The following is a 13237-nucleotide window of genomic DNA, read 5'->3' on the forward strand; positions in this document are numbered from 1 at the left end:
ATCTGGTCGCGTCGTACTGTCATGAAACACTGTGCGGCAGGCAGGAGTTGGACCCAAAATGCAGGACTCACAGACTCGAGGGAATGAACTCAAAACACAGCTTTATTTGCCGGTAGAACAAACTAAACTGGGAAGCCACAAACTAAGAACTCACAGAGAGACACAGGGAGATCCACACACAGCATGAGGGACGACGCGACACTGACTCAGAGAAACACAGGGTTTAAATACACTGGGAAGTAACGAGGGGAATGAGACACAGAAGGAGGGCACAGCTGGGAGAAATCAGGACTGACGAGACAAGCAAAGCAGGACGCATTCACATGAGACACGGACCATCAAAGTAAAACAGAAAGTATCACACAGAGACGCGAACTTGACACAGTGGAGACAGCAACTAAGAAATACAGAGACATAAACCATAAGGCAGAGGTCTAAGAACCAAAATACACAGGGAAATACTCAGCTGGGAACACAAGAGACTAGACTAGAGAGAGTAACAAAAAACCAACCATGAGAACATAATGCACAATGCAGAGTGACAGAAAACAAGAAACTCAAACATGCAAAGACACACAATTACACAGAACAGAGGGGACACAGAGAGACATGAAGGGCAAGGGATCAAAACTAGAAGCCATAGAATAAATCACACACAAGTACAATAATACAAAAATCACAAAGAACTAAAAACGCTGGGTCATGAGACTCAGGACCGTGACAGAATTAGAAGAAGCTGATAACTATTGCATTCGTTAAACTGATTTGCATTACATTAGACTGCTGATTTATTGTGGATGAATGATATTGTTTTATGATGTTATAAGAAATATTGTTTGCAGAAAGTCATCGCCTTATTTGTCTGATTAGAAGAGAACGGAACATGCTGGAGTTTTCTGCCCCAACTCAGCAGGAGCAGATAAACGGGGAGCCAAGGTCGTAGCTTAGGCGCCGTGTGAGAGAAAAGCATGTGAATGTTTAGGCTTTTATGATAAGGTGGGGGCACCAGAGGCTATAAGAGTTTGAGTAATCCTCCACCATTTTGAGATCTGAGGCTGTCTGCATACAGTGTCCATCTCCCACGTGTGTGATCATTAAAATCATCGTTTGACTCGACCCGACCGGACCAGTGTTGTTATTGTGGTTTTTCTCTTGTCTCCATCCCCAATATTTTGAACCATAACACTCTATGTTGTGTATATTGTGCATTTTGCTATTTATCGTACTGTTTATTTTAATCTGTATGCAGCGCTTTGTGACTACCTGTCTATCAAAAGCGCTTAATAAATAAACTTTACTTACTTACTTTACTTCATCTGAAAAAGGGTTGTTCAACTGAAATCCCACTCAAACTGAATACTAAACACAAAACATGAGTCTTAAATTCTCAAGTGTTCAATCAAACTGTCAGTTGCACAAATATATACCACTGTGGAATTTTATAGATGTCGGCACCCAGGCAATATTTATACGTTTTATCAAGATTTGTTTGACCGTCTTGAGGAATATATGGAACATTTAAACATATGCTACAGTCATTGTACGGTCATAGCTAGAGGTCACTTAAAATCCATCACTAAGATCCATTCATCCTTTATCACTTTCACACTTGTGAGTTTTGTGCTTCTCCCATTATTATTAACATTGTGATTCTTTTTACGTGGATATTCACTGCTCGTCCAAAGCACACAGCATGCAAGTGAGCTGTCTGAGCTATGACCCTCAGACTGATGTCTCAAATCCAATGAGTCATCGAAGACTTAATATTTGTGAAAGTAGCCTAATGAAGTGGTGTCTTCATTTGTATATAGATTTACATTTACAGATCACCCCGTCCTTTGATTTTTCAGTGCTCAAAATCAGACATGTTTTATGTGGGTTTAACACTGGGGCAACCATTTATTTCCCATAATGTTTTTTTTTCTGCTACGTATTTTGCCAGCAGAGAAAATTAAGTCTTCAACACATCACTGACTTTTACAGTAGATTAATTGCGACATTCTTGTAAATGATTCAGGAATGATTAAGACACTCATTCATCAGAAACACAGCAAGCAGCTACGTTGGTAAGAGAACGTGTAAATAAAAAATGTTAAAGGAGTAGTGAGAAATGGGTAAGCTTTTGGAGATTTCTCCACATACAGTAGTGAATAGATGTGTGGCATGCTGTAGCAAGAGCGATACATGGAAAATGGTCTTGCTCAGTTCACACAAACAGTTCTTGTCAGTTTGCAGATTTTACAAAACACCTTTTAACAGAGGGTAAAACTGAAAGTTAAAAAAACGCAGCAGTCTCTCTAAAAATGTATGAAGTTCTCTAATACTTCTGGTAAATGGACTGGTTCTTATATAGCGCTTTTCTACTCTGTCTGAGCACTCAAAGTGCTTTATACATCTAATTCATTCACCCAAGCTTAAGTGCTCTTTCTAACATTCATACTCCGATGGATGCATCGGAGAGCAACATGGGGTTAGTATCTTGCCCAAGGATATTTGGCCTGGGATCGAACCACCAACCTTCTGGTTCGTGGCTGCCCTGCTCTGCCACCCCCTTCTGCTCTCGCCTCCTAAAATGTGGACTTTGTTGCTCTATAAACGAGGATTCTTAACGGCCGGTGTCCAGTATTGCCGCAGCAAGGCTCCACCACCGGTGCATGGATGACTTGGCAAGAAGACAGCATCTTCCATGGAAACAATGGGTTGCCAGGCCAACTGGTCTCTAGGTCTGTGCAACTGAGGCCTTAACTGGGAAGCATTTTTTGTGTGAGCCTTCAACAGACCAATATCATTAGACAAAAGCTTTGGTTTTGAATCAAAGTTGTTGTTTTTTTTTACCAGAATGAACTGAGCCCTTAGCCCTGTGTGCCTTTAAATGAGCACATTGCCCCAGAAACCTTTGTTTCTCCAAGTACTTGTGTATAAAAAAAACTATATATTAATGTTTGACCACATTTGGGAATCAGAGCAGAGAGAAGATGACAACAGGTGGCGCCATAGAGCCAACTGACTAGTCTTCTTTTTCTGCTGATGTCGCCCAGCTTCTGTAGGCTGCCACTGCCACTGGAGTGGAAAACTGCTGCCTACCTCCACTGTCTGTGCCACTATCAAAGCCCTACCCACCATGGCCACCTACTTTTGACTTCCATTGTTATATAAATTTAGCTGTTTGCTTCTTTGCTCCTTTGTTCATTCGCTTCTCTGGGATATTTCCCCTCTTTTGAAGGAAACAGATCAAGCAGGCATAACTGATTGTGTTAGTGACAGGAAGTAAAGCTAAACTAAAGACATATAAGACAAAAGACAAACAAAGCCAACTATTGACACTATCAACAGACGAACGTCTTATCAAACTGGGATTCTGGATGGTAAATTGAAATCACAAACAAAGCTGTTCTGTGAGTCTACATGGGTCTCTCTCTGTTTCTTTGGGGAAAACCAGAAATCACTGGTAAAATATTTATTCAATAATAGCAATTGCATAATTGTTTCAAATATGGAATTGGAGATAGTAATTCACAGGGTTGGATAGTAGATTACATAAAAATCAGAAATTCAAATGATAGAAAATATCTTACTTTAGTAATGTATTTTGTATTTGTGTAAGCACATGTGCACCTTAATCCAGCTCAAAAAATATTTCAATTGATCATATTTTAGCTAGAAGCCAGGTCAGGTTTGCTCTCATCAAAACTTAAATGCAAGTGTTTTCTCTCCAGAAGAAATGCCGAGATTTTTTGGAAAGTTTGTGCCCAAAAATAAAAAGCAGTTCTGCCAAAATGTTCATACTAAATTTACTAAATAAGATATTACTTTATATTCTGACAGTCCTTTCTCTCTTTACTTTCCCTTAACTAGTCACAGCAGATGCCTGCCCTCGCTGAGCCTGGTGCTGCTGGAGGTTTCTTTCTGTTAAAAGGGAACTTGTTTTTTCGCCTCTGTCACCAAGGACGTATAAGAATGATTTTGTTTTTCTCTCTGTAATAATGAATGTGGAATCCCTTGTTAATACAGTTTGCTAAGCCTCTGAAACTGAAAAGACTTATTCACTAAATCCATTACTAAGTGACTCAAAATTTGGCAGTTAATTATCCCAATATTGTTCTTAGCAATAAACCTACCCTTCCTCTAAACTGAAAACAAGGCATTTGGAATTTTCTTTAACATATCCACTCTTTTTAAAATCTTTGAATGTAAAAAAGTCACTGTATGCTGCTCATAAGCAGTATGTCATTATCAATTTACCATAATATCAGAAACTTGGATCAATATGGAAAAAGGAACAGACTTTGAACTGGAGGATTATGAATTCACATTTATAACTAGGCGAAACAAAGGAGGAGGAGGAGTGGCCTTGTATGTGGACAAATCCTTGAAATTTAATGTGGTGGAAAAGATGACGATGGTGATTGATAATGTACTAGAATGTATTACAGTTGAAATTTGTAAAGAAAAAAGTAAAAATGTAATCATTAGCTGTATATACAGAGCTCCAGGTAGTAGTATTGAGACATTTAAAGACTGGATAGAAGAAACATTTATTGAAATAGCTCGCAAAAAAGTTTTCATTTGTGGAGACTTCAATATTGATTTGCTAAACCCAAATAAACATAAAACCACTGAGGAATTTATAAACACAATGCACTGTATGAATCTATTCCCTAAAATTACTAGACCTACCAGGATTACATCACATTGTGCAACTCTCATAGACAACATTTTTGCAAATGACATTGAAAATAAGACTGTAAGTGGACTCCTGATTAACGACATAAGTGACCATCTTCCAATTTTTACAATCTATGATAGGAATTACAAGATCAATAAAATGGACAGTAAAAAAGAGTACAGACGAGTAAGAACAGAAGAAAGAATGAATGCATTTAAAAAAGATTTATTGAAGGAAAACTGGGGTGAAGTATATCAGGAACAGGACGTTAATAGTGCTTATAATAAATTCCTTAGAATATTTACATTACTGTACAATACCAACTGTCCAATAAAGCAATATAGTAGGAAACAGAAATATATGGACTGTCCATGGATAACAAAAGGTCTGCAAAATGCATGTATAAAGAAAAATGCTCTATACAGAGAGTTCTTAAGAACGAGAACTAAAGATGCTGAAATCAGATACAAAAGATATAAAAATAGGTTAACTAATATACTTAGATTTAGTAAAAAGGAATACTATAAGAAGCAATTAGATATAAATAGAAATAATAATAAAAGATTATGGGAAATCCTGAACAGTGTTATAAAATGTGGGACTGGACAAAAGAACTATCCCAAGTATTTCATTTGTAATGACCATGAAGAATACAATATGGATGTTGTGGCAAATAGTCTCAATGAATTCTTTGTAACTGCTGGACCAAATTTAGCAAGAACAATCACTCATCCTGGGAAAGCACAGGAAAAACCCGATACACTGATTGACAGAAATCCATATTCTATGTTTCTCACAGCCGTTGATGAAAATGAAGTTCTTGAAATTGTCAAAAAATGTAAAAATCACAAATCTTTGGATTGTAATGATATTGATATGATAGTGGTTAAAAGAGTCATTGAGGCTATTATAAAACCATTTACATACATCTGTAATTTATCATTTCAAACTGGTCGATTTCCAGACAGAATGAAAATAGGAAAAGTTATACCTCTATACAAATCTGGAAACAAACACCATTTCACAAACTACAGGCCTGTCTCTTTACTACCTCAATTCTCAAAAGTTCTTGAAAAACTGTTTAAAAACAGACTGGAAAATTTTATAGATAAACATAAACTACTCACTGAGAGTCAGTACGGATTCAGATCAAGCAGATCAACATCATCGGCACTATTAGATTCAATAGAATACATCACAAATTCCATAGACAAAAAGCAATATGTGGCTGGGTTATTCATAGACTTGACAAAGGCATTTGACACTATAGATCATGATATATTAATAAGAAAACTGGAACGTTATGGTGTCAGAGGGGTAGTTTTAGATTGGGTCCGGAGTTATTTAAGTGACAGAAAGCAGTTTGTGAAAATAAATGGTGGTTGCTCCTTATGTATGGACATTGCTTGTGGTGTACCCCAAGGGTCAGTTTTGGGTCCAAAATTCTTCAACTTGTACATTAACGACATCTGTAAAGTGTCCAAAGTATTAAAAATGGTTCTCTTTGCTGACGATACAAACATTTTTTGCTCTGGTGATGATCTGCAGAATTTATTGGAGGATATGACTAATGAAATAAGTAAAGTGAAGTTCTGGCTTGATAAAAACAAATTATCATTAAATTTGAATAAATCTAAACTTATGTTATTTGGAAATAGTAGTTTAAATACAAATGCAAAGATTCAAATAAATGGTGTTGATATTGAAAGAGTCAGTGAAAATAAATTTCTGGGGGTAATAATAGATGAAAAACTTAACTGGAGAGCTCACGTAAGATATATTCATTCCAAAGTATCACGAAGCATTGCAGTACTAAACAAGGCAAAACAGGTATTCGACAGAACATCACTTCATATTCTCTACTGTTCACTGGTTTCACCATACTTAAGCTATTGTGCAGAGGTCTGGGGCAATAACTATAAAACCACATTACATTCACTTTTTACTCTTCAAAAGAAAGCAATTCGAATCATCCACAATGCAGGTTATAGGGAACATACAAACTCACTATTTTTGCAGTCTGAAATATTGAAAATTGACGATACAGTGAAATTCCAAACAGCACAAATTCTATTCAAAGCAAAAAATAAAGAACTGCCAGGTAATATTCAGAGTATGTTTTTTTTGAAAGAAGGAAGTTATAATTTAAGGGGTTTTTGTAACTTCAAAACAATGAAGGTACGTACTACAAGAAAAGGCTTTTGTGTTTCTGTTCAAGGAGTGAAACTATGGAACAAACTGAATATGGAATTAAAGCAATGTCCAAACATAAAACTGTTCAAAAAGAGTTATAAAAATATGATCTTCTCGATCTATAAAGAAAAGGAAAATATTTAAATTAAGTGAATGTCTCTATTTAAAAACAAACAAACAAAAAATTCATGATGTGATATTATAGTATATAGTATATCAGAAATCTGTTCACTATTTTTATTACAAATTATATCAGTAAGGAAGCTGACTAAATATTCACTGATAATTTATGGGACAGGGGTGGGATTAAATAAGTGTATACTTCTTCCCACTCCCTTTCAACATGTAAATTAATCAGAATGTTTTTTTGTATGTAATTTGTATAGTATATTTTTTTTTCTCTCATTTCTTTTCTAAATGTACTTGTATATTGTTCACATGTTGAAATAAATTACCAATCAATCAATCAATCAGGTCAGTCTTTTTTGGTGGACTCTAAAGGAGGGTCGAGAACACAGCCTGCACTGCCTTAAAGGTTTATTGTGTAGAAAAACTGGTTAATGAAGAGGTATCTGCAGTGGGAAGAATCAGCTCACTGAGCAGGAATCTTCTTCTGCCAAAGAGGAGAAGCACATTTTGGTGGATGTCATTGTTGCAGTGAAGAAATGTGTGTTATGATCTTAACTCTGATTGAGTTTCTTTCTGTACCAGATTTCATGGGGCAGTGGGTGACAGGCGAGAGTTTTCCCAAGATGTATGAAAGGCAGGTGAATTTTCGATAAGTGAAAACACAATTCTGCTTTCCATGGGAACAGATCAGCTGGGGTTTGGTTGTGAGCTCAGTTGGAGAGTTGCTGAGAAGCTGAGAGAGATTGACTGGGGTTATCAATAAGCATCAGAGAACCTCAATAACACATGCATTACAAAAACGATCTGACAATGAGTGAGAGCTCGAGCTGGTGCTTGCATACAGGAGGGCAATAAACTGGTGATGAAGAGGCATGTTGTAGAGCGGGAACCTGTCAGTGGACGGAGTCAAAGGTATGAACTGCCCAACTCCACTTGAGAGCAGAAGAGATAGGAGAGAAAAAGCCTGACCAGTCCTGGACCGTGACACCAACATTATTACAGAAATCATAAATGTTTAAAAATGAAGAACTTCTTAAATAGTCTTTCAAACCACGGTTTGCTTATTTTTAGCTTCTATGGGAGACTATAAATTATAAGTTAATAATTCCTTAAAAGCCTTACGTTCCACTCTGCTTCTACTGCTGTAACTTTAATCATTGCATAATTCACAACCTCCTGTAAACATATACCTGCAAATATTACTCGCCCAAGTCTTTCTGCTTCCCTCCCTCCATGCACTTTAATCTACAAATCCGCCACTGTTCAGCAGTTCCCTCCTCTAAGACTAATCTGGGAATTCAAGTCACCACACACAATAACATTTTGTGTTGCAGTATGCGTTCTGCTGCTATGTTTTAGTATCTCTCCCCCTGGGGTGTGTAATGTGTCTTTTTCCCTCAGTGTTTTTCAGTTGTCTCATCACCCTCCTGTTCCTGAGGAACACCTGGGACACTTGTACAATGAACCAAGTTCAGCAAATCCAGGTTATCTTTACAATACCTGGATTCATTCATCTTATCTCCCGCCTAATCCTAACCACATGAAGCTGGTTATCGGCTCCATTAGCCAACCCAGTGTTTCCCAGTCAAACCATGACCAAGTTCACGTACAAGGGAGAGCTAATTAGCACCAAGAGCAATCATAGACACAGAAAGGTCTGCAGCAGCAAAGCAGTGTTTTGAGTGTGTATTACAAGATAGAAACAAATATTTATTTATTTATTTATTTAAATATTTGTCTGTGGCTTACAATGTAAACAGCCAATGCCACTGTATGAAATCTTTCACAATGTGAATGTGTGACGAGTGGCGATCAAGAATTAGAGGGTATGAATGAAGGAGGCTCTGTGTGCTGTGGACACATCAGAAAGGAAGTGACCATTATCCAGTTCTGAGTAATGAAAGCTGCAAACAAGCAGTAAACAAAGTAGAGATAAATGTTTTAAATGAGTTGAAGGAACCCTTCATTTACAGCAGGTACAGCAGTACAAGAAATCCTAAACAGTGGTTAGGAAAACTATGCAGCACGTAAAAGGTCATACTGGAGAGAGTTCTGTGGGACAGACTGGGGGAATATTAAAGCCAATGGAAAGAGGACAAGACCAAATGTTTCCAGTAGTCTGGATAAGTGGCTGACTAACAAGGAAAATGCATTATTAAAAGGATACTGTGTTTCTACTGAAAGATATGGTGGCTTACGATGAAGTGGGTAGCTTGGTGCCTATCAAACGGACTCTGCAAGTGACAGACTGCCAGAACCAGGCCAACAAGGAGTTAGAGGTGAGATGGCTGAAACTTTACTCTGTAAATGTTTGACCAGAGCTGCTGGAAATGAAGTCATAGTGTTATGATAGAATAACTGCACGACTAACCTCCCCTTCTGTTTTTGCCTCCTTCTGCAGGAACCCAGCAACAAGCACGTCCGTTCTCTCGGCAGGGTGACGTCGCTAGCCAACCTCATTTCTCCGGTAAAGAATGGGGTCTTCCGGCGCTTCGCCCAAACCATCAAGGTAAGCGCTCACGGCATCCAATGGAAACACAGCGCATTGGGGGGACAGGGACATCCCTTTCAACATGTCTGACATGTGGTGTTCTTTCTTTCTGAAGGCCTCTTTCTGGGGCGATGGCAAGTTGCCAGGCATGCCCCAGAAGCCTTGCAGCAAGGCAGCGGCCCCCACACCACCTAAAAGGAGGAACAGCACCTTATGGTCCGAGACATTAGACATCCACCAGAAAGGAACTTTCTCCACCAAAGAGATCAAGCGGCAAGAGGTGAGTCCAGGAGTCCAGACAGGGATGAATTCTACATGCTTGCTAGACTAGTTCACACGTCTTTGTGTCAAATGGTTTAAATTGGACTAGAAGCCATTCAGCCATCTTGGCTAAGCTCACTATGGTTTAGGCTACGATGTAATGACAACCTGATTTACATGTTTACTAAAAAAACATCTGTCTGTGCCTTCTCCCATTCCTCAGGCCATATTTGAGCTGTTTCGTGGAGAACAGCATCTGATTGAGGACCTGCAGCTTGCATGCAAGGTTTGTCATTTTAAAAGCTCTGAGGCAGCGGGAGTACATATAAAGCAAACAGATTAAATCAGTCTGGCAGGCTTTGAATGCAGCGCAGCCAGGAGCTATAAAAAGACAGGGATTGTTCCTCTGTCTTTTTTTTTTTTGTACCCCTAAAACTGTTGACCAAGATATTTTTAGTAGCCGCTCCCAAAGCTCTGCCCAGATATTACTGATCACTTTGCTCCATCCACAGGCGTACCACGACCCGATGCTGAAGCTGTCCATCATGTCGGAGGAGGAGCTTACTCACATTTTTGGCAACTTGGATGCCTACATCCCACTGCACGAGGACCTTCTGGTGCAGCGCTCCAAAGCCACAGGGCCAGACAGGACCGTGGGCCAGATTGGGCAAATTGTTATTAGCTGGGTAAGTGTCTTTGACTTTTTGAGCCATCAAAAGCTTTTACGCTAGTAAAACCGTATTTTGAATTAGCAGTTAGATAAAGAGTCCCTCCTTCCTTTGCAGCTGCCCAGGCTCAATGCCTACAAAGACTACTGCAGTAACCAGCTGGCAGCCAAGGCGCTGCTGGACCAGAAGAAGCAAGACCCACGTGTGCAGGACTTCCTGCAGCGGTGCCTCGAGTCACCTTTTAGTTGGAAACTGGACCTGTGGAGCTTCCTGGACATTCCCAGATCCCGCCTGGTCAAGTACCCCCTACTGCTCAAGGAAATCCTGAGACACACTCCAGCAGAACACCCCGATGCTGCCAGCCTGCAGGAAGCTGTAAGTCCAGGAGACAAACTGGTTCAACACACTGATCCATCATAGTGCCTCTCCCATGTAATAATTAGGCTGCTTGTGTGTTCAGATCACTGTCATCCAGGGAGTTTTGTCTGACATCAACAAGAAGAAAGGGGAGTCCGAGTGCCAGTACTACATCGACAAGCTGGAGTATCTGGACGACAGGCAGAGGGACGCTCGCATCGAACGGTGCAAGAGTCTTCTGTGTCACGGGGAGCTGCGCAACAAGAGCGGCACGGTGAGCACAGCGCACACTTCCAAGTCGTCCTTCGGTGCTTCTCTTTGCATGTTAACACGAGGCTGCCGTCCCACATGAGGCGGGCTATGTGCTCAGATGATGCTCTGGTTTGAAAGTTTCTGTTTTTCCTGGAAATTCTTTCAGAAGCTGCACGTGTTCCTGTTCACCGACCTGCTGATCCTGACCCGCCTCGTCACCAGGAACGAGCGCCAGTGCTTCCAGGTGTACCGGCAGCCAATCGCAGTGCAGGATCTGGTGCTGGAGGACCTGCAAGATGGCGATGTCAGAATGGGCGGCTTTTTCAGAGGAGCCTTCAGCAATGCAGACAAAGGTAAGGCTCGTCCCAGAAAGTGTCCGCTAGTAGCCTGAGCAGCACTTTGCCCCCGTTCCTAATGACGCTCTCTGCTTTCTCTGCAGCCAAGAACATTTTCCGGGTACGTTCCCAAGACCCGAGCCAGGCACAGTCACACACTCTGCAGGTCAACGACGTCTTCCACAAGCAGCAGTGGCTCAACTGCCTCCGTAGTGCCATTGCCGTCCACCAGCCTCTGAGCGAGCCCTCCAGCCCCAGCCCGCCTACAGGCAGCGTCCGTTCCAAGCGCCGCCCTTCCTCCGTTTCTGCCATCATCCACATGGAGGAAGCAGACGAGAACTACCCGCAGCCAGGCTCTCAGTCGGCCCCCGCCTCACTGTGCAACAGCCCCACCACTGCGTCCCCTTCGCCTCGCTCCCCGCCATCGTCCACGACGTCCGTGTCATCGACGTCATCCTCACCCACGACACATAAAACCAAAAAGGACAAGAAGGCTCTGTGTTCTTTAGGGAAGAGAAAAGAGGCGATGGTGTGAGGTGGAGCGTTGGTAGAGAACGTGGATGGACCTCTTTGTTTTTCCTGTACATAAAACAGCACAGCACATTTATGAGTGTCTGCGTGTTATTACAGCAGTGTTCTGTTACTGTCCTCCTTGGCAGCTATTTACCTTACTCCTCCATCCAAGTGCATCCCATAGAGACACAGTATTCTGGAGGGGGGTGCACGTGGTTCAGCTCTAAAAGGGAAGCATGACAAGAAGTAAACCCACGGTTCACACTCGGTGTGGCCAGTTTGCTGAGTTCTTGAAGAAAGAGTTGGTGCATCAGATCCTGTTTACTATAAAGTTCATATTTAAACATTCTTTTAGACCTTTCTTTGGGGGATAATACACTTTATATTTTCAGATCTATCCTAGTATTGTTTTAGGTATTGTAAAGCAGCAGAGTTTTAGCTGTTAGGGCAGGTTTTTGAACATTTGCCGATGTCAAGGTGAAAGACAAAAAGCCGACCCCTAAAAAGGTGAGGTGTACCACACAAACAGATTTCTGTCATAGTTGGGTTTTTAGACTGAGCAGAAGATGTCTTATTTTTATACATTCCTTAAATAACAGATGCTAGAAGCCAGACATTATTTTATTTTATTTACTACAGAGGCATTAATTTAATTCCAGAACAGATGATATGTCAGCAAAAAACCGTGATGAACTCATATCGCAGACGAGATGATGAGTTTTGTTTAAGACAAAATTTTGAACTGGGCCACGTTGGTTTCTTAAAAAGCTGATTCCTGAGAATGAGGCGGATCACTTTTCAGTGTAGGATCTTGCATGGAGCTTTAGTTGTGGACGCCGCTTGCACCTGAAGAGGCGGCATGATGTATGCAACTGTCCCGAGGGACGGGACTGAGCGACGATGAAAGTTGTTGAAGGCAGAAGAGAACGAAGACGAGAACGATTAGGAAGTGAAACGCTCAGTGTGACATGTGTAACTCCCATCAACAGTATTTCCTGCTTCCCATTTGAAACCTTCCTGGGTAAACTGAAAAAGATTGTGCGGAGGCCTCATAAACCTGTGGAACAAATTGTCAAGCGCGTCTATGAGACGCAAAGTATTCAGAAGAAAAGAGAGGATGTCTGTTCCCGCTCCTCTTAAACGGCTTCATAAGTCTGGACCAATAACAAGTGATCTTGGAACTTTTAAGCAGTACAGAAAATACACTGATGGACAGACATGTGTTTCTTGCTCCATGGGAGATAACTGTTTCAATGTAGGGGGAACAATTCTTATTGTGGCAAACATTTTACAGGATTGCCAAGTTGTCAAAGCACTGTGTCAGGTCTTTGAAAACTGTAATGCCTTTTTCAGCTATCCATTGGACTCAACA

The 13237-nt window shown here is 40.7% G+C and overlaps 1 protein-coding gene across 1 annotated transcript; it reads left to right on the forward strand.

Moving 5' to 3' along the window:
- Positions 1-9149: 9149 nt before the first annotated feature.
- On the forward strand, positions 9150-12582 carry LOC146649114 (neuroepithelial cell-transforming gene 1 protein-like). Its single transcript, XM_085386412.1, has 9 exons — positions 9150-9267; positions 9390-9497; positions 9595-9759; positions 9964-10026; positions 10253-10426; positions 10526-10783; positions 10869-11039; positions 11184-11370; positions 11457-12582. Exons 1-9 carry the CDS (start codon positions 9175-9177, stop codon positions 11885-11887), a joined length of 1650 nt encoding a protein of 549 aa, XP_085242538.1. The 5' UTR covers positions 9150-9174; the 3' UTR covers positions 11888-12582.
- Positions 12583-13237: the final 655 nt, after the last annotated feature.

The sequence above is a fragment of the Rhamphochromis longiceps genome, linkage group LG17, assembly GCF_057381845.1.
Source record: "Rhamphochromis longiceps isolate RC_006_pf linkage group LG17, R_longiceps_female_GT1.1, whole genome shotgun sequence".
Taxonomy (NCBI): Eukaryota; Metazoa; Chordata; class Actinopteri; order Cichliformes; family Cichlidae; genus Rhamphochromis; species Rhamphochromis longiceps.

Excerpts from the sequence above, each read along its gene's own strand:
- LOC146649114 (XM_085386412.1), top strand. The coding sequence starts at position 9,175 with ATGGTGGCTTACGATGAAGTGGGTAGCTTGGTGCCTATCAAACGGACT. Across the intron at positions 10,027-10,252 it reads ACCTGCAGCTTGCATGCAAG|GCGTACCACGACCCGATGCT; the intron begins GTTTGTCATTTT and ends CTCCATCCACAG. Across the intron at positions 11,040-11,183 it reads TGCGCAACAAGAGCGGCACG|AAGCTGCACGTGTTCCTGTT; the intron begins GTGAGCACAGCG and ends AAATTCTTTCAG.